This window comes from Tachyglossus aculeatus, chromosome 21 (genome assembly GCF_015852505.1).
Source record: "Tachyglossus aculeatus isolate mTacAcu1 chromosome 21, mTacAcu1.pri, whole genome shotgun sequence".
NCBI classification, from domain to species: domain Eukaryota; kingdom Metazoa; phylum Chordata; class Mammalia; order Monotremata; family Tachyglossidae; genus Tachyglossus; species Tachyglossus aculeatus.
Window position 1 is genome coordinate 7,943,337 of NC_052086.1, and position 27,216 is coordinate 7,970,552.

Sequence of the window (27,216 nt, forward strand, 5' to 3'; positions counted from 1 at the left end):
CGGGTGGGGCATTGCACCGGAGCCCATGAGGGACAGAGAAAGACCTGGGCTGGGGCTAGCCACAGTCCTACTCCATGGGCTGCCTGAGAGTAATGGGTGGGGGTGGGCTGAATCCACAGTCAGGGGAGGGCTCTGGGTGTTTCCTATTATTACAATTCATATTTGTATCAATGCAAAATTCAACTAGATCAATGCCAGTAGTATTACTAGTACTGTATTATTAAATGTTATAGTAATAGAAACAATTATGGCATTTGTTAAATGCCTACTATGTACCGATCCTTATAACCTTGGGCAAATCACTTCACTATGCCTCTGTTACCTCATCTGTAAAACGGGGATTGAGACTGTGACCCCCACGTGGGACAGGGACTGTGTCCAGTTGATTTGCTTGTATCCACCCCAGTGCTTAATACAGGGTGTGGCACATACTAAGCGCTTAAAAAATACCATAGTTATTATCACCACCACACCCTGTGGTAGGTACAAAATAAGCAGGTCAGACACAATCGCTATTCTACCTGGGACTTAGGGTTTAAATAGGAGGGAGAACAGGTATTGAACTTCCATTGTAAAGATGAGGAAACTAAGGCACAGAGACATTAAGTGACTTGCCTAAGGTTCCCCAGCAGGAGCAGTTTGGGAGGGTCCCATCTCCCCGAGGAGGGGGTTTCAGGATGAATTCTCAGGGGCGCTTGTCAGTGCTTCGGAGCCCCTGATCTAGGATAAAGTTTCCTGGGAAGAGCAGTGGGGAGGGCACAGAGGAGGAGGAGGAGGAGAAGCGGCTACAGAAAGCTGCTTCGGGGAGCCATGGCCAACACAAACTGGGAAGGGGCCACCCATATTCCGGATAGAGAGCCAAACCCCACTATGCTTGGTTCCTCTGACACACCCTGAGGCTATTTCTTTTAGGGAGTTCCATCATTATCATCATCACTGATGATACTGAGCATCTCCTGGGTGGTATAACAGAAGATAAAGATGTTGTCCCTGGCCTCAAGGAGTTTACAGTTGTCCTCGTAGAAATGGTAGCTGAATTCGCATGAGCAGTAGAGCTCCCCAAAAGTGAGTGTTGAGTGGGGAGAATTAGGGAACCTAAGAACCGAGTCTTGGGGGACAGCCACAGTTAGGGAATGAGAGGTGGAAACAGAGCCAAAGAATAAGACCAAAATAGGAGCAGTCAGAGAGGCAAGGAGGAGAAGCCGGTGAGGGCTGTGTTGGCCAAACCAAGGTCTGAGAGTATTTCAAAGGGGTGGTCAACGGTGTTGAAGGTGGCCAGGAGGTCAAGCCTGGGAAGAGTGCCAGCCACTGGATTTGGATTTAAGGTCATGGGTGACCTTGGAAAGTGGAGTGAAGAGAGCAAAAATCCAAACTTAGAGGGTCAGGGGAAAATTGGTGGTGAAGAAGTGAAGGCCACAGGTATAGATGAGACCCGTTCCGGGAGATGGGGCAGGAATACCAGCCAGGGCCAGCTTCCAGTGAGAGACTCCAGACTCCAGCTGGCCTCGGCTAGCCAGGAGGGGACCACGGGACCCAGCTCTAGTGGGAAGGGACTCTTTTGACGTCCTCATAGTCCTCCACTCTCCTCGGATGTCACCAAGCAGAGAGGCAGGGAAGAAGAAGGCGGAGACATGTGAGGCTGGCTGAACTCGGCTACTTCAGAAGAGAGTGGATCCCTCTCAGAGGGCCAAGGGAAGCCTAGGGAGGGGGAGGCCCCTGGCCTCACACCTAATCTCGCCCCAGCTGCCTCATTGCCATGGCCCTGAAGAACAGCAAGACAGGAAGCCTCCCCGTGAGTGAGATCTACAGCTTTATCAAGGAGCACTTCCCCTATTTCAAGGTGAGCGCCGTGGGCGAGGCAGAATCCGTGGTTCTCTGGGAGGGCGAGGGGGAAGACGGGGGGAGAGCTCCTCCCACCCTGGCCCCGCTGGCTGCCGAGCTCCCCGGCCACCTCGTTCCCTCCCAGACGGCTCCAGATGGCTGGAAGAATTCCGTGAGGCACAACCTGTCCCTGAACAAGTGCTTCGAGAAGGTGGAGAACACGATGAGCGGGTCATCGCGCAAGGGCTACCTGTGGGCCCTCAATCTGGCCCGGATCGATAAGATGGAGGAGGAGATGCACAAGTGGAAACGGAAGGACCTGGCGGCCATTCACCGGAGCATGGCCAATCCCGGTAGGGCCCAGGCGGTGAAGGGGAACTCTGAGGTTTATAATAATAATCATCATGTTATTTGTGAAACTCTTAATATGCGCCAAACACTGTACTAAGCACTGAAGTGGATTCCAGATAGTCAGGTCGGACACTGTCACAGTCCCACGTGGGGTTCACAGGATTACTTAGAGAGACAGGAGGAATCTATCCCTATTTCAACAAAAATAATATTAATAATCATATTTGTTGAGCGCTTACTATGTGCCAGGCACTGTACTAAGCACTGGGGTGGATTCAAGCACATCGGGTTAGACGCAGTCCCTGTCCTATGTAGGGCTCACAGTCTCAATCCCCATTTTACAGATGAGGAAACCAAGGCACAGAGAAGCAGCATGGCCTAGTGGAAGGTGCTTGGGGTTGGCAGTCAGAGGACTTGGGTTCTCATCTCAGCTCTCCCACTTCTCTGCTGTGGGGCCTTGGGCAAGTCGCTTCACTTTTTTATGATATTTGCCAAGTGTCAAACACTCTACGTGCTGGGGTAGGTACAAGGGAATTAGGTTGGACACAGTCCCTGTCTCTCATGGGATTCACAGTTTAAGTAGGAGGGAGCACAGGAGAACTGACTTGTCCAAGGTCACTCAGCAAGCATTTGGCAGAGCTGAGATGAAACCCGGGTCGTCTGACACCCAGGCTTATGCTCTTTCCACTAGGCCATGCTGCTTCTCTTTGCCTCAGTTACCTCATCTATAAAATGGGAATTAAGACCGTGAGCCCTACGTGGGACACGAGCTGGGTCCCACCTGAATAGTTTGTATCTACCCCAGTGCTTACTACAGTGCTTGACACACAGTAAGCGCTTAAAAAATACCATTAAAAACAAAAAGACTCACTCAAGGGAACAGACTCTAAATAAATGGCAGAGCCGGGACTGATACCCAAGCCTTCCCTGACTCCCAGTCCCACGCTCTTTCCACGAGGCCATGCTGCTTCTCCGTGCCTCAGTTACCTCATCTATAAAATGGGAATTAAGACTGTGAGCCCAACGTGGGACACAAGCTGGGTCCCACCTGAATAGTTTGTATCTACCCCAGTGTTTAGTACAGTGCTTGACATGCAGTAAGTGCTTAATAAATACCATTAAAAACAAAAAGACTCACTCAAGGGAATACACTCTAAATAAATGGCAGAGCCGGGACTGGTACATGTATCAGTATATATCTACATATCTATTCTGTTTATTTTATTTTGTTAGCATGTTTGGTTTTGTTCTCTGTCTCCCCCTTTTAGACTGTGAACCCACTGTTGGGTAGGGACTGTCTCTATATGTTGCCAATTTGTACTTCCCGAGCGCTTAGTACAGTGCTCTGCACATAGTAAGCGCTCAATAAATACGATTGATGATGATGATGATACCCAAGCCTTCCCTGACTCCCAGTCCCACACTCTTTCCATTAGGCCACACTGATTCCCTAGAGAGATCGGCTCTCCCCATGCCCAGGATTCCCACAGAAAGAGGAGGAAAGATTCACACCTGCTGTGGAAAGCCTGAGGGTGGGGCTGCCTAGTGGCAGAGGGATGGTGCAGATGCTGAAGGCCCCACATGGGGCTCCCAGTCTCAATCCCCATTTTACAGATGAGGGAACTGAGGCCCAGAAGGGAAGTGACTTGTCCAAGGCCACATGGCAGACAGGTGATGGACCCAGGTCCTAGGCCCGTGCTCTATCCACTAGGGTTCACCAACCCAACGGCAAATACCAGCTCGGCCTGGTGAAGGGGAAAACGTGCCAACTGGGTTCACCAGAGAGAGCCGTGTGGCTGCCACAGCCCCCGACTGGGCCGAGGTGCCAGTCCTGGTGCCCGGGCTGAGCCGGTCTCCGTGTTGCTTGCAGAGGAGCTGGACAAGCTGATCACCGACCGGCCCGAGAGCTGCCGGCCCGCGGGGAAGCTGCCGGGGCCCCAGCTGGTGCCCGCGCCAGCCCCCGAGGGATGGAAGCCCATTTCCCAGCTCCCGACCCAGCCCATCGTCAACCTGACCCTGCAGGCTGTCCCCCGGCACCACCCCCACCCCCACCCCCACATCCAGACCCGGGCTCGCCTCACCCCCGACTCTCCGGCCCCCGCCCAGACCCCTCCGCTGCACCCCCTGCCCGACATCCACCCCAGCCCCCTCCCCCCGCCCCCTCCGGGCCAGGCCCCGACAGACTTCCTCAACGTGATGGCCGACGCGAACCCCGAAGTGGACGCCCTGGACCCCAGCATCGTCGACTTCGCCTTGCAAGGTGAGCCAGGGCCCCCCACAGGGCAGGGGACCGAGGGAGGGAATGGGCCGGACAAACCGGACAATGTCCAGTCTGCTCCGGTCATTCCGAAGGGGCGCTGAGAAGGCCGGGGGGGAAGGAAGCCCAGACCTGGAAATGGCCTCTGTGGTGGCTTCTCAGCTATAGCGGGGGAAAGACCGTCCACTTGGCTTCAAAAGCATGGGAAAGGAAGGACCCAGGCTATTGAGGGGGAGCGGCTCCAGGATTTCCCCGAAATGGGGACAGGTGAGTCCCGTGCTGGCCCAGAGGACCAGGGGGACACGAGGTAGGTCTCCAAGGGGGCCACGCAAGACTCTGAACCTGGCTTGGGGCAGGAATCTCAATCTGAGATCCAAGAGCTGACCAGGGATCGGCCGTCTCTGCCTCCTCCTCCAGGCCACTGAAGTGTTCTCCTGCATGTGGACCTTAAAGTCGGGGTGGGGGTGGGGGGCGGAGGACGGATGCGAGTTAACCTGCCTGCACTTGCCTTTCCAAGGGAACATCTGGGAAGAAATGAAGGATGACAGTTTCAACCTCGACACCCTCGGTGCCTTCAGCAATTCCCCCCTCCAGCTATCAGACTGTGAGCTGGGGGCTTCCGGCCTCACCCCCGCATCCAGCGGCAGTGACCAGTCCTTCTCAGACTTGCAAGTGACTGGCCTCTATGCCACCTACAGCGCACCGGACGTGTCTTCCTCCTCCTCCTCCTCCTCCTCCGCCCAGTACCTGGGCACCCCAGGCTCCAAACCCATCGCCTTGCTATAAGCCGGTGCTCGTTTTTAGGACGCCCAAGGCCTGTGCCCGGACTGGGGCCTTAAGGGTGGGGCGGATCGCCGGAGACTCCGTCCCCGCGGAACGGTGCCTCTCGCAGTTGCCACCGAGGAGGCCCGTGGCCGTCAACCCGTCACCTCGGATCGTATATTTGAGCTGGCCAGGCAGTAGGGTGATCAAGGGTTCACACTCTTGACGCCAAACAGGGAGATGGCCACACTAAACAGCTCTCTGCGTCTCTGAGAGTCAACACCAAATCCAGGCCTGCTCGACAGAAAGGACCTTCCAGCCCCTTGAGTTTTTGTTGATTCAATTAGTCAATCAATCCACAGTATTTAAGGAGCACTTCCTGTATGCAGAGCACTGTACTAAGCTCTCAGCTCTGTCCTTTTGGCTTTGGATGCCAGTCTCCTAAACGTCTCCCCGCTCCAGAGACAGACAACCGGAGGACTGTCCCTATCGAGTCTCAACCCTGCTCCTTAACACAAAAACTTTCTGGGATTCCAGTGACAGAACCACTCTGTGATGAAATACTGAATTGAGAAAGAGGCCCCGGTTAGCGACACCTTTCTTGTTGCCCTAAACCCCAGAATCCCTTAGATCGCAGTAGACTAGTTCTCGTGGACTGTGCTAGCCAGTATTATATTTGTAAATTTATTTATATTTATTGTCTCCGGTTAACAGAAATTATGGCAATGGAGTATTGTGTTCATTGGGTTTGAAAATAGAGTTCCTTTCTACAACTCTAATGACTAAGTTATTGGTGAATCAAATCCTCAGTGGTGTCTTTGTCCCCCTGTATATTTGTTTTTTCCCCTTTTAATTTAAACAAGCACTTTTGATACTGTGATACTTCTTTTTTAATCCAGAGACCAAATATTTTTTTAAGTGTCCAGTACCAATTCAAGACATGTGTCCTACATGAATCTACACCAGTGGCCCCTGGCCTAACATTGAGAAAAGAAAAAAAATGATGATCACGGGGGGAGGATTTGTATTGTCTTTTAAGAAAGAAGCCTGACAGCAGAAGGAACTTATGAAGTGTAAAGCATAAAATTTTCAAGAAGTAGTGAGTAGGTATCTGATTAATTGGTAACTTGCCATAGTTAATTTTTTTTTGGTTCTTCCTAAACTCCGTTAAACCTTCTCTTCTTCTTTTTTTTTTTTTTTTTTTTTTTTTTTGGTTTTGTCTCCATGGCCCTACTTTCCCATAGTGGTTTTGCTCCCATAAAGGTGGATTTTTCCACCTGCAAAGCCGGAGGCCATTTCAATTTAGGACACTGAATGGTGGTGATGCCTGGGGAGAAAAACTCTCAATAAATACTATCGATGGGGACAGCTTGGGAGCCGGGGGAGGAGTGAAGGAATGCTAAGAACCGAAGGAGAACGGATTCACTCTCCACCTAAATTTTAAATGGACATTGGCATCGGAGGGCTGGCCAGCTTCCTCCGTGCCACAGAGGGGAAAGATGGTTAACTTCCACCTCTTCCCTAACCATTGCTCCATTCAGCCGGAGCCTAAGTAGATAAATGCACACATCAGCCTGAGATGGCAAGGCACAATCTTGCCCTCAGCCAGTGGAATCCCGGACAAGCAATACGTCTCCTTAAAATGGTCACACACAGACCCACACAAACACATGTATGTCCACAATGCCTTGGAGTTCAGGTATTTCACATGAGAAACCTCAACTCTCAAAGTATCTTTTGATTTACTTGTTCACAGATATTTCCTAAGGGGCCACCGAGTCTCTAAATGAAGTGTTATAATGAAACTGTTTTCTGTCAATAAAACAAATGAATTTTGCGATTCGGTCACGAGATGTAAAGATGGACGTTAGGTGCTGAGAGTTCAATAAAAAAGGTTTTCTTTGAAAAGTTGATTGCCTGAACACATGGGAAGTTTAGCATCCTGAGGGGCAAAGGGATCCCAGTGAGACATTTCAGTTTTGCCACTGATGAGCTCTGAATATTTTAGAAAGTCATTTAAAAATCTCCCCCATCTTCCCATTAGAAAATCCCTGCCACTCCCTAACTCAGAGGAACAATGGCAGACCAAAGGGAGATGTGAAAAGATGGCCTAGTGGAAAGAGCATGGGCCAACTTGTACTTCCCAAGCGCTTAGTACAGTGCTCTGCACGCAGTAAGCGCTCAATAAATAGGACTGAATGAATGAAGGGGCTCTTAGGGTCAGGGGAACCTTAATCTGCTGTGTGACCTCAAGCAAGTCGCAACTTCTCTGGGCCTCAGGTTTCCTCATCTGTAAAATGGGGATTAAGACCTAGACCCCTGTGGGACAGGGACTGTGTCATCATCATCATCATCAGTCGTATTTATTGAGCGCTTACTGTGTGCAGAGCACTGTACTAAGCTCTTGGGAAGTTCAAGTTGGCAACATATAGAGACAGTCCCTACCCAACAGTGGGCTCACAGTCTAAAAGGGGGAGACAGAGAACAAAACCAAACATACTAACAAAATAAAATAAATAGAATAGATATGTACAAGTAAAATAAATAAATAAATAAAAAGAGTAATAAATATGTACAAACATTTATACATATATACAGGTGCTGTGGGGAAGGGAAGGAGGCAAGATGGGGGGATGGAGGGGGGGACGAGGGGGAGAGGAAGGAAGGGGCTCAGTCTGGGAAGGCCTCCTGGAGGAGGTGAGCTCTCAGTAGGGCCTTGACTGTGTCCAACCTGATTATCTTTCATACACCTCAGCGCTTAGTACAGTGCCTGACACACCTGTCCACTTGTTTGGTTTTGTTGTCTGTCTCCCCCCTTCTGGACTGTGGGCCCGTTGTTGGGTAGGGACTGTCTCTATATGTTGCCGATTTGTAATTATAATGATGGCATTTATTGGACGCTTACTATGTGCAGAGCACTGTTCTTGTACTTCCCAAGTGCTTAGTTCAGTGCTCTGCCCACAGTAAGCGATGGTGCCAACTTGTACTTCCCAAGCGCTTAGCACAGTGCTCTGCACACAGTAAGCGCTCAATAAATACGATTGAATGAATGAAAGTAAGCGCTCAGTAAATACGATTGAATGAATGAATGAGTGAACGGGAATGAGGTTTACAGCAGTCTCGTGGCGCCACCTGGTGGAGTGATGGGAAATCAATTGGCCCCAGGACGCCCCGTTCAGGTGAGAGGGGATAATAATAATAATAACAATAATAATAATAATAATAATGATGGCATTTGTTAAGCGCTTACTATGTGCGAAGCACTGTTCTAAGCGCTGGGGAGGATACAAGGTGATCGCAGTCTTCATCCCCATTTTCCAGATGAGGAAACTGAGGCTCAGAGAAGTGAAGTGACTCACCCAAGGTCATCCAGCAGACGAGGGGCGGGGTAGGATTAGAACCCACGACTCGCGACTCCCGAGGCCGGGCTGTTTCCCCCAACGGTGTCCCCCTCCTGGCGCCCTCTGCTGGCCCACCCCGAGACACGCACCCCACGGATTTGGGGGCGGCGGGAGAACCTGCGAGGGCGCCCTCTGCTGGCCGGGACCGCGAGCTGCAGGGAAAAAGCCGCGCCCCACTGCATGGGCGGGGGCGGGGGACACGAGGGCGCCCTCTGCGGGCCCACCCCGAGCCCTGCAGGACGGGCCCCGGCCCCAGCTGATGCCCGCGCTCCGCTGATGGGGGCGGGACGGGAGAAGCTGAGAGGGCGCCCTCTGCGGGCCCAGTCCAAGAGCTGCAGGGGAACCCCCGGCCCCAGCCGATCCCCGCACTCCACTGATTTGGGGGCGACCGGAGAAGCTGAGAGGGCGCCCTCTGCGGGCCCAGTCCGCGAGCTGCAGGGAAATCCCCGGCCCAAACCAAGCCGCTCCCCACTGAATGGGGGGGGGGGGGGGGGGGGGCGCGAGGAGCTGCGAGGGCGCCCTCTGCTGGCCCACCCCGAGCCCTGCAGGACGGGCCCCGGCCCCAGCCGATCCCCGCGCTCCGCTGATAATAATAATAATAATAATGATGGTATTTGTTAAGAGCTCACTATATGCAAAGCACTGTTCTAAGCACTGGGGGGATACAAGGTGATCAGGTTGTCCCACGTGGGGCTCAGTCTTAATCCCCGTTTTACAGCTGAGGTAACTGAGGCTCAGAGAAGTTAAGTGACTTGCCCAAGGTCACTCAGCTGACAAGTGGCGGAGTCGGGATTCGAACCCATGAACTCTGACTCCAAAACCCGGGCTCTTTCCACTGAGTCACGCTGCTTCCGTTGGGGCGGGGGCGAGGGGGGAGAGGAGGAGCTGCGAGGGCGCCCTCTGCTGGTCCACCCCGGGCCCTGCAGGACGGGCCCGGGCCCCAGCCGATTCCTGCGCTCCGCTGATGGAGGGGGACGGGAGAAGCTGAGAGGGCGCCCTCTGCGGGCCCAGTCCAAGAGCTGCAGGGGAATCCCCGGCCCCAGCCGATCCCCGCGCTCCGCTGATGGGGGCGGGACGGGAGAATCTGAGAGGGCGCCCTCTGCGGGCCCAGTCCAAGAGCTGCAGGGAAGTCCCCGGCCCCAACCAAGCCTCGCCCCATTGAATGGGCGGGGGGGCGGGCGGGAGGGGCTGCGAGGGCGCCCTCTGCTGGCCCACCCCGAGCCCTGCAGGACGGGCCCCGGCCCCAGCCGATCCCCGCGCTCCACTGATAATAATAATAATAAGGATGGCATTTGTTAAGCTCTTTCTATATGCAAAGCACTGTTCTAAGCGCTGGGGAGGATACAAGGTGATCAGATTGTCCCACGTGGGGCTCACAGTCTTAATCCCCGTAGTTCAGATGAGGTAACTGAGGCTCAGAGAAGTTAAGTGACTCGCTCACGGTCACACAGCTGACAAGTGGCAGAGTCGGGATTCGAACCCATGAGCTCTAACTCCAAAGCCCGGGCTCTTTACACTGAGCCACGCTGCTTCTGATGGGGCGGGGGCGGGGGGGGTCGGGAGGAGCTGCTAGGGCGCCCTCTGCGGGCCCACCCCGAGCCCTGCAGGACGGGCCCGGGCCCCAGACGATCCCCGCGCTCCGCTGATGGGGGGGACGGGAGAAGCTGAGAGGGCGCCCTCTGCGGGCCCAGTCCAAGAGCTGCAGGGGAATCCCCAGCCCCATCCGATCCCCGTGCTCCGCTGCTTGGGGCGGGACAGGAGAAGCTGAGAGGGCGCCCTCTGCGGGCCCAGTCCAAGAGCTGCAGGAAAATCCCCGGCCCCAACCAAGCCGCGCCCCATTGAATGGGCGGGGGGGCGGGCGGGAGGGGCTTCGAGGGCGCCCTCTGCTGGCCCACCCTGAGCCCTGCAGGGCGGGCCCCGGCCCCAGCCGATCCCCGCGCTCCGCTGATAATAATAATAATAATAAGGATGGTATTGTTAAGCGCTCACTATATGTAAAGCACTGTTCTAAGCGCTGGGGGGATACAAGGTGATCAGGTTGTCCCACGTGGGGCTCACAGTCTTAATCCCCGTTTTACAAATGAGGTTACTGAGGCTCAGAGAAGTTAAGTGACTTGCCCAAGGTCACACAGCTGACAAATGGCGGAGTCGGGATTCGAACCCATGAACTCTGACTCCAAAGCCCGGGCTCTTTCCACTGAGCCACGCTGCTTCTGATGGGGCGGGGGCGGAGGGGGACGGGAGGAGCTGCTAGGGCGCCCTCTGCTGGCCCACGCCGAGCCCTGCAGGACGGGCCACGGCCCCAGCCGATCCCCGCGCTCCGCTGATGGAGGGGGGACGGGAGAAGCTGCTAGGGCGCCCTCTGCGGGCCCAGTCCAAGAGCTGCAGGGGAATCCCCGGCCCCAGCCGATCCCCGTGCTCCGCTGCTGGGGGCGGGACGGGAGAAGCTGAGACGGCGCCCTCTGCGGGCCCAGTCCAAGAGCTGCAGGGGAATGCCCGGCCCCAGCCGATCCCCGTGCTCCGCTGCTGGGGGCGGGACGGGAGAAGCTGAGAGGGCGCCCTCTGCGGGCCCAGTCCAAGAGCTGCAGGAAAATCCCCGGCCCCAACCAAGCTGCTCCCCACTGAATGGGGGGGGGGGGAGGGGGGCGGGAGGAGCTGCGAGGGCGCCCTCTAGTGGCCCACCCCGAGCCCTGCAGGACGGGCCCGGGCCCCAGCTGATCCCCGCGCTCCGCTGATGGGGGCGGGACGGGAGAAGCTGAGAGGGCGCCCTCTGCGGGCCCAGTCCAAGAGCTGCAGGAAAATCCCCGGCCCCAACCAAGCCGCTAGGGCGCCCTCTGCTGGCCCACCCCGAGTCCTGCAGGACGGGCCCGGGCCCCAGCCGATCCCCGCGCTCCGCTGATAATAATAATAATGACGGTATTTGTTAAGCGCTCACTATATGCAAAACACTGTTCTAAGCGCTGGGGGGATACAAGGTGATCAGGTTGTCCCACGTGGGGCTCATAGTCTTTATCCCCGTTTTACAGATGAGGTAACTGAAGCTCAGAGAAGTTAAGTGACTCGCTCAAGGTCACACAGCTGACAAGTGGCAGAGTCGGGATTCGAACCCATGAGCTCTAACTCCAAAGCCCGTGCTCTTTCCACTGAGTCATGCTGATTCTGATGGGGCGGGGGCGGGCGGGGGACGGGAGGCGCTGCTAGGGCGCCCTCTGCTGGCCCACCCCGAGCCCTGCAGGACGGGCCACGGCCCCAGCCGATCCCCGCGCTCCGCTCATTGGGGGGCGGGGGGGGGGGGGGGACGGGAGAAGCTGCTAGGGCGCCCTCTGCGGGCCCACCCCGAGCCCTGCAGGACGGGCCCGGGCCCCAGCTGATCCCCGCGCTCCGCTGATGGGGGCGGGACGGGAGAAGCTGAGAGGGCGCCCTCTGCGGGCCCAGTCCAAGAGCTGCAGAGAAATCCCTGGCCCCAACCAAGCCGCTCCCCATTGAATGGGGAGGGGGGGGGCGGGAGGAGCTGCGAGGGCGCCCTCTGCTGGCCCACCCCGAGCCCTGCAGGACGGGCCCGGGCCCGGGCCCCAGCCGATCCCCGCGCTGCGCTGATAATAACAATAATACTGATGGTATTTGTTAAGCGCTCACTATATGCAAAGCACTGTTCTAAGCGCTGGGGGGGATACAAGGTGATCAGGTTGTCCCACATGGGGCTCATAGTCTTAATCCCCGTTTTACAGATGAGGTAACTGAGGCTCAGAGAAGTTAAGTGACTTGCCCAAGGTCACACAGCTGACAAGTGGCGGAGTCGGGATTCGAACTTATGAGCTCTGACTCCAAAGCCCGTGCTCTTTCCACTGAGCCACGCTGCTTCTGATGGGGCGGAGGGGGGGGGAAGGAGGAGCTGCGAGGGCGCCCTCTGCGGGCCCACTCCGAGCCCTGCAGGACGGGCCCGGGCCCCAGACGATCCGCGCGCTCCGCTGATGGAGGGGGGGGGTGCACGGGAGAAGCTGAGAGGGCGCCCTCTGCGGGCCCAGTCCAAGAGCTGCAGGGGAATCCCCGGCCCCAGCCGATCCCCGTGCTCCGCTGCTGGGGGCGGGACGGGAGAAGCTGAGACGGCGCCCTCTGCGGGCCCAGTCCAAGAGCTGCAGGGAAATCCCTGGCCCCAACCAAGCCGCGCCCCATTAAATGGGCGGGGGGCGGGCGGGAGGGGCTGCGAGGGCGCCCTCTGCTGGCCCACCCCGAGCCCTGCAGGACGGTCCCGGGCTCCAGCTGATCCCCGCGCCCCGCTGATGGGGCGGGACGGGAGAAGCTGAGAGGGCGCCCTCTGCGGGCCCAGTCCAAGAGCTGCAGAGAAATCCCTGGCCCCAACCAAGCCGCTCCCCATTGAATGGGGAGGGGGGGGGGCGGGAGGAGCTGCGAGGGCGCCCTCTGCTGGCCCACCCCGAGCCCTGCAGGACGGGCCCGGGCCCCAGCCGATCCCCGCGCTCCGCTGATAATAATAATAATGACGGTATTTGTTAAGCGCTCACTATATGCAAAACACTGTTCTAAGCGCTGGGGGGGATACAAGGTGATCAGGTTGTCCCACGTGGGGCTCATAGTCTTAATCCCCGTTTTACAGATGAGGTAACTGAGGCTCAGAGAAGTTAAGTGACTTCCCCAAGGTTACACAGCTGACAAGTGGCGGAGTCGGGATTCAAACCCATGAGGTCTAACTCCAGAGTCCGTGCTCTTTACACTAAGCCATGCTCATTCTAATGGGGCGGGGGCGGGGGGGGGGGGGACGGGAGGAGCTGGGAGGACGCCCTCTGCTGGCCCACCCCGAGCCCTGCAGGACGGGCAACGGCCACAGCCAATCCCCGCACTCCACTGATTTGGGGGCGAAGGGAGAAGCTGAGAGGGCGCCCTCTGCGGGCCGAGTCCGCGAGCTGCAGGGAAATCCCCGGCCCAAACCAAGCCGCTCCCCATTGAATGGGGAAGGGGGGTCGGGAGGATCTGCGAGGGCGCCCTCTGCTGGCCCACCCCGAGCCCTGCAGGACGGGCCCCGGCCCCAACCGATCCCCGCGCTACTCTGTTAATAATAATAATAATGGTATTTGTTAAGCACTCACTATATGCAAAGCACTGTTCTAAGCGCTAGGGGGATACAAGGTGAGCAGGTTGTCCCACGTGGGGCTCATAGTCTTAATCCCCGTTTTACAGATGAGGTAACAGACTCAGAGAAGTTAAGTGACTTGCCCAAGGTCACACAGCTGACAAGTGGCAGAGTCGGGATTCGAACCCATGAGCTCTGACTCCAAAGCCCGTGCTTTGTTCCACTGAGACACGCTGCTTCTGATGGGGCGGGGGCGGAGGGGGACGGGAGGAGCTGCTAGGGCGCCCTCTGCTGGCCCACCCCGAGCCCTGCAGGACGGGCCACGGTCCCAGCCGATCCCCGCGCTCCGCTGATGGGGGGGACGGGAGAGGCTGAGAGGGCGCCCTCTGCGGGCCCACCCCGAGCCCTGCAGGACGGGCCCGGGCCCCAGCTGATCCCCGTGCTCCGCTGATGGGGGCGGGACGGGAGAAGCTGAGAGGGCGCCCTCTGCGGGCCCAGTCCAAGAGCTGCAGGAAAATCCCCGGCCCCAACCAAGCCGCTCCCCACTGAATGGGGGGGGGGGCCGCGGGAGGAGCTGAGAGGGCGCCCTCTGCTGGCCCACCCCGAGCCCTGCAGGACGGGCCCGGGCCCCAGCCGATCCCCGCGCTCTGCTGATAATAATAATAATAATAATGGTATTTGTTAAGCGCTCACTATCTGCAAAACACTGTTCTAAGCGCTGGGGGGGTACAAGGTGATCAGGTTGTCCCACGTGGGGCTCATAGTCTTAATCCCCGTTTTACAGATGAGGTAACAGGTTCAGAGAAGTTAAGTGACTTCCCCAAGGTCACACAGCTGACAAGTGGTGGAGGCGGGATTCGAACCCATGAGCTCTAACTCCAAAGCCCGTGCTCTTTCCACTGAGCCATGCTGATTCTGATGGGGCGGGGGCGGGGGGGGACGGGAGGAGCTGCGAGGACGCCCTCTGCTGGCTCACCCCGAAACCTGCAGGACGGGCAACGGCCACAGCCGATCCCCGCGCTCCGCTGATGGTGGGGGGGACGGGGACGGGAGAAGCTGAGAGGGCGCCTCTGCGGGCCCAGTCCAAGAGCTGGAGGTAAATCCCCGACCCCAGCCAATCCCCGCACTCCACTGATTTGGGGGCGACGGGAGAAGCTGCGAGGGCGCCCTCTGCTGGCTGGGCCCGCGAGATGCAGGGAAATCCCCTGCCCCAACCAAGCCGCGCCCCATTGTATGGGGGGGAGGAGCTGCGAGGGCGCCCTCTGCTGACCCACCCCGAACCCTGCAGGACGGGCCCCGGCCGATCCCCGCGCTCCGCTGATAATAACAACAACAATAATAATAATAATGGCGTTTGTTAAGCACTTACTATGTGCAAAGTACTGTTCTAAGCGCTGGGGGAGATACAAGGTGATCTGGTTGTCCCACGTCGGGCTCACAGTCTTAATCCACGTTTTACAGATGAGGTAACTGAGGCTCAGAGAAGTTAAGTGACTCGCCCAAGTTCACACAGCTGACAAGTGGCAGAGGGGGATTCGAACTTATAAGCTCTGACTCCAAAGCCCGTGCTCTTTCCACTGAGGCACGCTGCTTCTGATGGGCGGGGCCGCGGGGGGCGGCGGGAGGAGCTGCGAGTGCGCCCTCTGTTGGCCGAGCCCAGGAGCTGCAGGAGAGTCCCCGGACACAACGAGGGCGCCCTCTGCTGGCCCACCCAGAGCCCTACAGGACGGGCCCCGGCCCCAGCCGATCCCCGTGCTCCGATGATGGGGCGGGGGCGGGGGCGGGGGGGAGGAGCTGCGAGCGCGCCCTCTGTTGGCCGAGCCCAGGAGATGCAGGAGAGTCCCCGGCCACAGCGAGGGCGCCCTCTGCTGGCCCACCCCGAGCCCTGGAGGACGGGCCCCGGCCCCAGCTGATCCCCACGCTCCGCTGATGGGGCGGAGGCGGGGGGGGAGGGCGGGACGGGAGGAGCTGCTAGGGCGCCCTCTGTTGGCCGAGCCCAGGAGCTGCAGGGGAATCCCCGGCCACAGCGAGGGCGCCCTCTGCTGGCCCACCCAGAGCCCTGCAGGACGGGCCCCGGCCCCAGCCGATCCCCGCGCTCCACTGATTTAGGGGGGACGGGAAGGGAGGAGCTGCGAGGGCTCTCACTGCTGGCCAAGCCCGCGAGCTGCAGGGGAACCCCCGGCCCCAGCCAATCCGCACCCCACTGAATGGGGGAGGACGGGAAGAGCTGAAAGGGCGCCCTCTGCCGGCCCACCCCGAGCACTGCAGGGAGGGCCCCGGCCCCAGCCGATCCCCGCGCTCCGCTGATGGGACGGGGGAGGGCGGGACCGGAGGAGCTGCGAGTGCGCCCTCTGTTGGCCGAGCCCAGGATCTGCAGGAGAGTCCCCGGCCACAGCGAGGGCGCCCTCTGCTGGCCCACCCAGAGCCCTGCAGGACGGGCCCCGGCCCCAGCCGATCCCCGCGCTCCACTGATGGGGGGGGGGGCGGGCGTGGGGAGAGGGGGAAGCTGAGAGGGCGCCCTCTGCGGGCCCAGTCCAAGAGCTACAGGGGAATCCCCGGCCCCAGCCGATCCCCGCGCTCCACTGATTTCGGGGGGACGGGACGGGAGGAGCTGCGAGGGCGCCCTCTGCGGGCCGAGTCCAAGAGCTGCAGGGGAATCCCCGGCCCCAGCCAATCCCCGCACTCCACTGATTTGGGGGCGACGGGAGAAGCTGCGAGGGTGCCCTCTGCGGGCCGAGTCCAAGAGCTGCAGGGAAATCCCCGGCCCCAACCAAGCCGCGACCCATTGAATGGAGGGGGGGGGGGGGGGCGGGAGGAGCTGCGAGGGCGCCCTCTGCTGGCCCACCCGGAGCCCTGCAGGACGGGCCCCTGCCCCAGCTGATGCCCGCGCTCCGCTGATGGGGGCGGGACGGGAGAAGCTGAGAGGGCGCCCTCTGCGGGCCCAGTCCAAGAGCTGCAGGGGAATCCCCGGCCCCAGCCGAACCCCAAACACCAATTGATTTGGAGGGGACGGGGGAAGCTGCGAGGGCGCCCTCTGCGGGCCGAGTCCAAGAGCTGCAGGGGAATCCCCGGCCCCAACCAATACGCGACCCACTGAAGGGGGGGGGGGGGGGCCAGCGTGGCTCAGTGGAAAGAGCCCGGGCTTTGGAGTCAGAGGTCATGGGTTCAAATCCCAACTCCGCCACTTAGCTGTGTGATTTGGGGTAAGTCACTTAACTTCTCTGGGCCTCAGTTCCCTCATCTGTAAAATGGGGATGAAGACTGTGAGCCCCACATGGGACACCCTGATCACCTTGTAACCTCCCCAGTGCTCAGAACAGTGCTTCCCCACACTGAGCCCCCTCCTTCCTCTCCCCCTCCCCATCCCCCCCCGCCCTACCTCCTCTCCCTCCCCACAGCACCTGCATATATGTTTGGGCAGATTTATTACTCTATTTTACTTGTACATATTTATTCTATTCATTTTATTTTGTTAATATGTTTTGTTTTGTTGTCTGTCTCCCCCTTCTAGACTGTGAGCCCGTTGCTGGGTAGGGACCGTCTCTATATGTTGCCAACTTGGACTTCCCAAGCGCTTAGTACACTGCTCTGCACACAGTTAACGCTCAATAAATACGACTGAATGAATGAATGAATGAGGAGTTGCGAGGGCGTCCTCTGCTGGCCGAGGTCGCGAGCTGCAGGAGAGTCCCCGGACCCACCCAAGACCCCCCCCACTTTTTCCTCTGCTCCTCCTCCCCTCCCCATCGCCCCCACTCCCTCCCTCTCCCCCAGCACTTGTGTATATTTGTACATATTTATCATTCTATTTATTTTATTAATGATGTGTATATATATCTATAATTCTATTTATCTATTTCAATGATATTGGCGCCTGTCTACTTGTTTTGTTGTCTGTCTCCCCCTTCTAGACTGTGAGCCCGTTGTTGGGTAGGGACCGACTCTATATGTTGCCGACTTGTACTCCCCAAGCACTTAGTACAGTGCTCTGCACACAGTAAGCGCTCAATACGATTGAATGAGTGAATGAATAGTAAGTGCTTAACAAATACCATTTTTAAAAAATAGACCTGTGAAAGCGACTTTGGCAATTAGCAAAGCAGAGTGGGCTATTGGAAAGAGAATGGGCTCCAGGGTCAGGAGAGCCCTCATCCCGGCTCCGCCACTTGTCTGCTGTGTGATTTTGGGCAAGCCACTTCCCTTCTCTGGGCCTCAGTTCCCTCATGTATAAAATGGGGATTCAATCTCTGATCTCTCCTCCTCAGACTGTGAGCCCCATATGGGACAGTGACTGCGTCCAATCTGATTCTCTCGAATCTACCCCACGCTTAGCTTGGCATCCAGCCTAAAGTAACACTTGATACAACAAGTTTTAGTATTACGGCACAATATACATCTACTAGATTTCAGCCTATAACTACTGCGAACCTCCAAAAGGCTACAGATTTGGCCTAATTCCATTAAACTTGACTTTAGTTTTATGGGAACAATTAAACGGACGTGAACCTAAATCAATGTTTGAATTAAGAACTTCTTAACATGAGACCTCAGCCTAGTCATTGTAATTAATTCCTTACTTGCAACCTCCCTGTTCTTTGAATACTGATGAAAACAATCGTGAAGGCTAAGACTGAAATGCCCACTAAAGAACAGATTTGCCCTTAGAAAGATTTCAGCAAAGGATCCCGCGTCAACATCCACTCACACTCATTGACGGGACCTGGTTTCACCAATCGTGAACACAAGGGGATCCGGAGTCCCCCACTTTGGGACCTCTTCTGCCTTCAGAGCTCTGCAGTATTGTTAAGCACCTCGCAGATCACTCGATAGAAAAAAATAATCAGTAGGGGGGCGGGAGCTGTTTACACAGGCCTCCGCTCTATGGTTTTTTCAAATGCAAAAGCCAGAAGGAGCATTAAGTCTCACAGTTCTACAAAGATGGGTGCAGAAGTAGACGCAAGATGTACTGGTCTGCCTCAACTAGGGAGGAAAGTGCAGAGGTTTTGAGGATTTCATCCACGCTCAAATTTCAAGTGCTCAGAGTCGGCCCTGCAGAGAAATGGACGAGAGTCCCATTCTGTTTGAAAAGAAATCAGGTGGGGTAAGCTGGAGTCATCAGAAGACAGTTCCCTTGGGTTTCCAGGGCATCGATGGAGGATTTCATGGGCTTCGTGGATCGATGCCTGCTCTTTCTGCTGGCAACCTTCACATTACACGACACTCCCAAAACGTGGGTCCTCTTGGAAAAACAGTGCGATGAAATGTACTATGGCCTTGGGAACGATAGTGCAGTTCTGAAGGGTCTCCTTTGCCCCAACTGGTATTCCTTCCCTGTCTCATTTGTCTCTTCCTTTTCACTCTTAAAGCCCGACCTCTTCATGCTGTTGGAGAAGCAGCACGGCGTAGCAGATAGAGCTGGGACCTGGGAGTAGGAAGGTCGTGGGCTCTAATTGGGCGGCTCCCCCGTTTGTTGTGTGACCGTGGGCAAGTCACGCACTTCTCTGTGCCTCAGTTACCTCCTCCATAAAGCATGGATTGAGACTGCGAGCCCCATGCAGGACAGGGACTGTGTCCAACACAATTTGCTTGCATCCACCCCAGCGCTTAGTAAAGTGCCTGGCACATAGGAAGCACTTAACAAATACCATAATTATTATTATTATTCAAAGTGCTAGTTTACAGAGATGTCCTGGGTAGCAGTTGGTACTATGATTCATTTCTGCTTTCCTTCAGCTCCAAGATACTTGAGTCACCCAACGTTAGCAAGCCACTAGATATTTACAGAGTCCTCAGAACTCAAGAAGTTGGGTTAAGTACCTTACACCATTTAAGCTAAAAAGACACAGTTGCCATCATGACCAGGCTAGAAAGAACCCTGACCACTCATTGCCAAGGGATAATTTCACTCACTAATTATGATGATGATGGTATTTGTTAAGCACTTATTAAATGTCAAGTACTGTTCTAAGCACCGGGGTAAATACAGGCTAATCAGGTTGGACACAATCTCTGTCCCACATGGGGCTCAAAGTGGTAACCCCATTTAACAGATGAGGGAACCGAGGCCCAGAGAAGTGAAGTGACTTGCCCAAGACCACACAGCAGATGAGTGGCAGAGCCAGGATGAGAACCCAGGTCCTTCTGACTCAGGCCCGTGTTCTATCCACTAAAGCCACGCTGCTTCTCTAGATCGGGAGCCCTCTGAGAGTCGGGAACTGCGTCTGCCGTGATTAACTTGTATCTATGCCGGAGCTCAGGATGGCACTTGACACGTAGGAGGCACTTAATTGATACCATTAATCATCTTTAACGAAGCCTCGTGCCAAATTGGGCCCGGACTGGTTAACGTGTGAGAGTGAATGTAGAAATGCCTCGTCTCTGCTCCACTCCCTGGGGACAGGTATGATTGTGCATTTGCCCAAGCCCTCTTTCCCCCTCTAAAAATCTCCCCCAGCCCCCGCCACACAGAAACCACCGCAGCCTCACTGGAAAGAGAAGTCCGAGACCCAACACTGAAAACGGTCAGTTTATTTGGAACCGCCCCCGCGGCCCTCCGGACCACCCCTCCCACCTAGTGGCTCTCCTCAATTCATCCTGCTCCGACACTGACCACGTGCACACTAACCCCCTTCAATTCTCCCAAGCAGCATCAATTCCGTCCCCACCCTTTCCTCCCCACCCCCCAACTCCGAGTGATAAATCCATAGTGCAAATCGCCTGGGAACCCCACCCCTTCCTAGTCCCGAGTGCCAGCCCCTGATTTGCTGAGACTCAGACTTTGTAGGCTCAGGAGTGAGTTCTCTGGGGTCTCTTGTCCAGAGACCTTTGGACAGTGGCATCATCAACTGGTACCCTGAAACCATGGCTTCCGTGACACTGCGACAAAATCATTCATCACCTGAACGGTTCTGTCCATTAAATGGGGAGTATCGATCCTTCTGTCTGCACCCCAAGCTCGCCCTCAAAGCCACAGTGAAAGGCAGGACTGAGCGGATCTCACAGAGAGGCCCGGAGGCCCCAAAGCCCTCTGGGTCGTGCAACCCAAGAAGCCTGAGCTGCCCTAACCCAGCCCCAGTTATTTGCCTTTTGGAAGGCCGGAGTGGTCACTCGAGTCCTTCGACGCACCCGGGTCTTTGCCCAACGTCCGATCCCAATGTGATTTATGCTTCGCCCACAGAAAATAAGGCACAAGAGATTACGAATGGTGCGGTGGCTTCTTCCATGGATGAGAGTGGTTAGAAGTTGAAGTCACAGTAGTTACGCTCAATTGCCAACCCCCGCTCCTCTTCATCACACCAAACAGCAGCAGCAGAGAAGGTTCTCGAGGAGGGTGAACCGGCGGGAAGATAGGCCATGGACACCTCCATCGGGAACGGCAGCTGCCTGGCTCTTTGCCTTCCTTAGCCAGGCTGGACTACCACAGGGGCAGCCGCGGGGCAGTAAATGGGCATCCGTGGCAATGGGGCTCGGAGGTCATTCGAAATGCCTCTGCTAGTCTTCTGGGCTATGGCTCTTCGAGGCACTATCACGATGATGACCACGACTTGCACTGAACGTGAAACTCTCCGATGATTTTTCTAGTGTTGCCGTTGGGGAAAACAAAAAATTCTCTCCATTAAAAAACACACCGTCCCCCCGACTGCTTCTATGTGGTGAGCAAGTCGCTGAGGGGAACGGACCTTATAAAAATAGGTTTTCTTCTGACTGTCTCTGGCCCCTGCTGAACGCCCATTTCCCAGGCTCAGACAGGGAGGAACTACGGTTCAAAAATCAAACTCGGAGATACTATGTTCTGGTAGAAAATGACAACGCATAACCCCCCTCTGCCCTGTGCCCAAAGCACAGAATAGGAAGAGGTATTCGGCTGTGATGTAAATCTGTGATGCAGGAAAAAACACACCATGGTCTCTTGTTCAAATGTCCTGACGGGAAGGAGGTGGGAATCTCTCCCGTCCGGTGTACCTGTGGAATCCTGGATTTAGAGGCAGGAGGGACCGCCTGGCTCCCGGTGCCAGAGAAACGCTTCGGGGAGGGGCGGTATGCCGGGTCGGTCCTGCCGGCCCCTGACGTGCCGGCGGCCCCGGCTCAGGTGGAGGAGGGGTTTTCCATGGTGGCGAGCAGGTGGGCTACCTGGGCCCTTTCTGCAGGGCTGATGTGCTGAGTCATGTGAACGATGCAGTCCATAACCACCTCAGGGTGCTCCTGAACCAGGCTGAATGGACAAGGGAGGAAAGGGCTGACCATACTTTCACCCGGCCAGGCCCGAGAGAGCCTCCCACTGCCAGCATCCTTGGCTGAAGGGGCCATAAAGGGCCTCTCCCTCTGGGCCTAGAGGAAGTAGGAACGGGTCCAGAAATGGAGCCCAATCCTCCAGACGATCCTCCCTGGGGGGCTGATGCTGTAGTCTGAGGGGGCTGGGGATTTTTCCCATTGGCATATGTGCACATGGACAGGGCAGTGCTGAGGGCTTGGCTCCCTACCCTTATGCTATGTTGTCGCCCTTCTAATGGGGGGATGTGGCAGCAGCAGCTGGGGAGGAAGCGTTGACAGGAGGGGCAGCTTGGGCCCCTCCCTCCTTGATAGCCGTTTCCCCCTGCAGCTCTATCCTCACTCCTCAGGCCTCCACCAAAACTCCCTCCTTGCCTCTGGCCCGTGGTTCGGGGAGGGGGGGATAGGGGCTCTGGCTCTGGTTGTCAAGACAACTTCACATGAGATTTGCTCAAGGCAATTTAAATATACAACACACACACACACACACACACACACACACACACACACTCACTCTCTCTCTAACAAAGCTAGGAGGCAACCTCCTTCCTCGCAGCCCCACAGCACTTATGTACATATCTGTAATTTTATTTATTTGTATTGATGTCTGTCTCCCCCCATTTTGACTGTAAGCTCATTGTGGACAGGGAATGCCACTGTTTATTGTCGTACTGTACTTTCCCAAGCGCTTAGTACAGTGTTCTGCATATGATAAGCATCTAAAGAAATGATCAAATGAATGAAGGAACCAACCCAATGAGGGCTTCGGGGTTTTCTTGAAAATTGCCAAGCCTCTTTCTTTTCTCTCGAGCCCCCAAACCTTCACCTGCCAAGCCACACGCAGTGCACGGGTGCCGGCCTCTTTCTTAGTGCTGCGCACCACCACTTTGGCTACTCCCATCCTCACTGTTTAGGGTCTCCTCTTCCTCCTCCTTCCCATACACCTTTCTTTTCCCTAATCCCCTGCTCTGCATCCCCACCGATTAGCAAATCGGGGGGTGCAAATGGCCCTAAAACCCCACCCTGTCAACCTCCCTTATGGTCTTAGGCACAAAGCTATCCGCAGGATCTTTTATGATTAATTTCTGGGTTGCCTGGGCTCTGGTTGCCCTTTATCATCAGGGTCTTACAGGCCCAGCTTCAGTTCTAAGCCAAGATCCAGGCTCAGTCCCGGGCTCAGTCCAGCTAATGGTGACCGCCACCGTTGATGGACATTTGGGAGCCCGAGCTAACTGGACTGGTGGCTAACGATTCCAGAGGGGCCGAAGGTTAATGATAGAAAGAACTGGGCAGCCAGGCCTGGAAAAAGGTAATGTGATGAGAGAGCTTGCAGGGCTTCCAGCCCCATCTGAGCTCCACCTCTGGATTCAAAGTCTTCAGGGCTCTGGAGCCGCCAGTACCCCGATCTGTGCCCACCGCCTGGTCACCGGGGTGGGAACCCCTGCTCTTCCTCAGGGAGAGGCCCGTGCTCTCCTCTCAGGTACCCATCCTGCATCACATCACCCGATTCTTCTCAAAAGCCCCCGTGCCCAGGGAAGAGGGGGAGAGGCTGGATTAGACAATGACTACCCCTCCGACCCTGCTTCAAAGCCTTACTGATGGCACATCTCCTCCAAGAGACCATCCCTGACTAAGCCCTGATTTGCTCCGTTTATTCGTCGCCTCCACCCCAGCCCCACAGCACTTATCCATATCTTTCATCACTCCACTTCTCTTGGCCTCAGTTACCTCATCTGTAAAATGGGGACTGAGACTGTGAGCCCCACGTGGGACGGGGACTGTGTCCAACTCTATGTGCTCATATCCACCCCAGCATTTAGTTCAGTGCCTGGCACATAGTAAGCGCTTAACAAATACCATCATTATAATTATTATTATTATTATTAATAATAATGTCTGTCCCCCCCCAGACTGTAAGCTCGTCGTGGGCAGGGAATGTGTCTATTTAGTGTTGTATTGGACAGTCCCAAGCACTTAGTACAGTGCTCTGCGCACAGTCGCCGCTCAATAAATACGATTGAACGATTGCCTACTCACCCTCGGATGTTCTTGAGGGCGAAGTCCCGCTTGAGGTATTTGATGTTCTCCCGGATGGCGGAACGGGAGCCGTCCTCTTCCTGCAGGTGTTTCTCCAGCCAGGCCGCCACCACCTGGTTGTTGTCCCAGAGGTACCCCTGAGGGGGTGGGGAAGGAGAGAAAACAGTTCAGAAACAGTCCAGTTCAGAAACAGTTCAGGGTTGTTCAACAGGAGCTGTTCAAGGCCTCCACGATCCCTATCTCAGTGCCACCATGGTTGGGCCATGACATTTCTCGCCAGCTGCAAAAGGCCTTAGAAAGGCCTCCTAATAAATAAATAATAATATAAATAATACATAAATAAATAAATGGATACTTCTGACTGACTCTGAGCTCACCAACCCTGTAACCACAACCCCTTTGGGGATTATGTGCGTATCTAGAAATTGGAGACTAAATTATTTCTATTAATGTCTGGCTCCTCCTCTAGGCCGTAAATTCGTTGTGGGCAGGGTATTTGTCTACTGACTCTGTTGCCTTGGACTCTCCCAAGCACTTAGTCCAGTGCTCTGCACATGGTAAGAGACTAATAAAGACTATTGATGATGATGATTAGCTGGCCATCTGCTCGCCCCATCCTTCTAGACTGTGAGCCCGTTGTTGGGTAGGGACCGTCTCTATATGTTGCCAACTTGTACTTCCCAAGCGCTTAGTACAGTGCTCTGCACACTAAGTGCTCAAAAAATACGACTGAATGAAAGTACAAGATCCAACCGAACTAGAAAGAATGAAGGTTCAACCTTTACCAAAAACACAACAAAAGGTTTGTGTTAAGGGCAAGAGGAAGTCCCCCCCACAAAAAAACATAGTGTTTGGGTACGAAAGAGGCTGACAGTTCAGACGGGTGGGATGGAGGGAAGAGGAGGAGGAGGATGACACAGAGAGGTGGGAAAAATGCCCAGTGAGGCCCTGAGAGGCAGACCAGAGATCTGACAGGAACAGGGCAGTTGGACACATGCATTTTAGCCAACACCTCCAACTGGGAGCTATGTGGAAACCATAGTACAAAGGTATCAGCCCATAGCAACTCCTCTGTGTAAAGAAGGTTATGATAACTTCCTGATGGTGAGGGTTAGGAAAACTCTGGCATAGGCTCCTGGGAAAGTCCAACCTGGGAAACCAGGAAGCACAGAATAGGTGTCCATTTACATTTGAGCACTTAAAAGTAGCCCTGCCCGGAGGCCGGGGGCTGGACCTCAAGGCCCCTTCCAGCTCTAGTATTCTGCAGCTAGAAGATGTAAACCCATTGTTGGGTAGGGATTGTCTCTATTTGTTGCCGAATTGTACTTTCTAAGCGTTTGTACAGTGCTCTGCACACAGTAAGTGCTCAATAAATACGACTGAATGAATGGATGGATGAATGAAAAGAACCTTCACGGTGCCCTCTGTCTCCAGGAACCAGCGACGCAGCATAGACTGGATGTGGACATGGCTCAGCTCGCTGTTGGCGAGCAGGATCTCATTTTTCACAACACCCTCCAGGAGCAGTCGACGCAGCCGCCAGTATAAGAACGTGCGGGAGTTTTTCCACTCTAAAATATCCTGTGACACAAGCAGAATGTCAGAGTGGGGCTCCTTCAGCTCTGGAACAAAGGAGTTAGCTCTCATGCTAGCCCAAGAATCTCACTCCTGACCCAGGGTCATTGGAGATTTTTGGTTCTTTACCTAGAGGCCTCTGCTACCCAAACCCGACTCTCAGCTCATCTCCCAGAAGTTCCACATTTTAAGGACTTGACCCTTTCAGGAAACCATAATTTTTCTTATCTTTCCCTTAACATTTTCCCCGTGAAAAATAGCATCCATTGCTAACCTTTAAAGGGTAAAAAAAAAAAAAAAGGAATGAACACAGAGAATTGACCAACAGAGTGAGACCTCTAAGGAAATCAGAATTGGGGAATTTTTTTATGGTATTTGTTAAGCGAATATTATCAGTCAGGCAGAGTTCTAAATTCCGAGGTAGATACAAGTTAATTGGGTTGGACACAGTCCCTGTCCCACATGGGGCTTACAATCTAAATTGGAGGGAGGAGGATTTAATCCCTGTTTTAACAAATGAGATGAGGCACAGAGAAGTTAAGTGACTTGCCCAAAGGTCACACAGCAAGCAACTGGCAGAGCTAGGATGAGAACCGAAGTCCTCTGACTCTGAGGCTTGTGCTCTTTCCACTAGGCCATGCTGCTCGATGATTTATCCTGGGGAGGAGGAGTCTGAGGGAGGATTTCCAAACGGCCCTCCAAGAATATAAGAAAGGGCTCTTGGGCAGAAGGCAGTGAAGAGCTATTCTACAACTTCCCGGAGACAAAACACAGAAGAAATGGGCTTTCTCTGCAATGTGAGGGATTTAGCTCAGGATGAAAAGCAGGACTCCCCCTCTTGTGGGCAGGACAAGGTTCTACCAACTGTGCTCATTCATTCATTCAATCGTATTTATTGAGCACTTACTGTGTGCAGAGCACTGTACTAAGCGCTTGGGAAGTACAAGTTGGCAACATCTAGAGACGGTCCCTACCCAACAACGGGCTCACAGTCTAGAATGGGAAGACAGACAACAAAACAAAACATGTGGCCAGGTGTCAAGTCGTCAGAACAAACAGAATTAAAGCTAAATGCACATCATTAACAAAATAAATAGAACTGTAAATATGTACAAGTAAAATAAATAGAGTAATAAATCTGTCCAAACATATATACAGGTGCTATGGGGAGGGGAAGGAGGTAGGGCGGGGGGGATGGGGAGGAGCAGAGGAAAAAGGGGGCTCAGTCTGGGAAGTTTGTGTTGTATTATACTCTCCTAAGCGCTTAGTACAGTGCTCTGCATACAGTAAGCACTCAATAAATACCACTGACTGAGTGATTTCCCCAACAGTGAGCTGTGTGACAGAAGGTGGGGGAAAACTCCTGGGCAGGCCGGTATAAACAGGATCATTTTTTATCTGCTTTAGGATGAGTCCCCGAGGGCTCCTTCCAGCCTCCACATCCCTCTCTAATTAGCAGAAAACTCACGGTAATGACCCCCTTTTCTTGCATTCTTCCTGGGGTGTCGTGAAGGTCGGCAAACTGCACCGCCACCTGGTGATACATGGGCAAGAGGAGCTCCTCCCGCACTTTCACCTTCCTCTCCAGATCTTTGCGTTGCTTCTCCGACAATTCCGGCGAACCTGTCACCCCGGGAAATGGCAAGAGACTTTAAGTT

At 55.1% G+C, this 27,216-nt stretch overlaps 2 protein-coding genes across 2 annotated transcripts in view; one reads left to right on the top strand and one right to left on the bottom strand.

Moving 5' to 3' along the window:
- The window catches only part of FOXN4 (forkhead box N4), a 30,984-nt gene extending 25,250 nt beyond the window's left edge, over window positions 1-5,734 (top strand). The window contains exons 6-9 of the mRNA XM_038763647.1: window positions 1,744-1,840; window positions 1,967-2,174; window positions 4,043-4,432; window positions 4,947-5,734. Coding sequence (XP_038619575.1) covers window positions 1,744-1,840; window positions 1,967-2,174; window positions 4,043-4,432; window positions 4,947-5,215 — 964 coding nt within the window. The 3' untranslated portion in view covers window positions 5,216-5,734. The remainder of the gene's footprint in view (window positions 1-1,743; window positions 1,841-1,966; window positions 2,175-4,042; window positions 4,433-4,946) is intronic.
- Window positions 5,735-20,188: 14,454 nt separating this feature from the next.
- ACACB (acetyl-CoA carboxylase beta) overlaps window positions 20,189-27,216 on the bottom strand; it is an 89,615-nt gene continuing 82,587 nt past the window's right edge. Inside the window, exons 51-54 of the mRNA XM_038762529.1 lie at window positions 27,027-27,181; window positions 25,394-25,564; window positions 23,984-24,120; window positions 20,189-21,890 (exon numbers count right to left, since the gene is read on the bottom strand). Of these exons, the coding sequence (XP_038618457.1) occupies window positions 21,764-21,890; window positions 23,984-24,120; window positions 25,394-25,564; window positions 27,027-27,181 (590 nt within the window). The 3' untranslated portion in view covers window positions 20,189-21,763. The remainder of the gene's footprint in view (window positions 21,891-23,983; window positions 24,121-25,393; window positions 25,565-27,026; window positions 27,182-27,216) is intronic.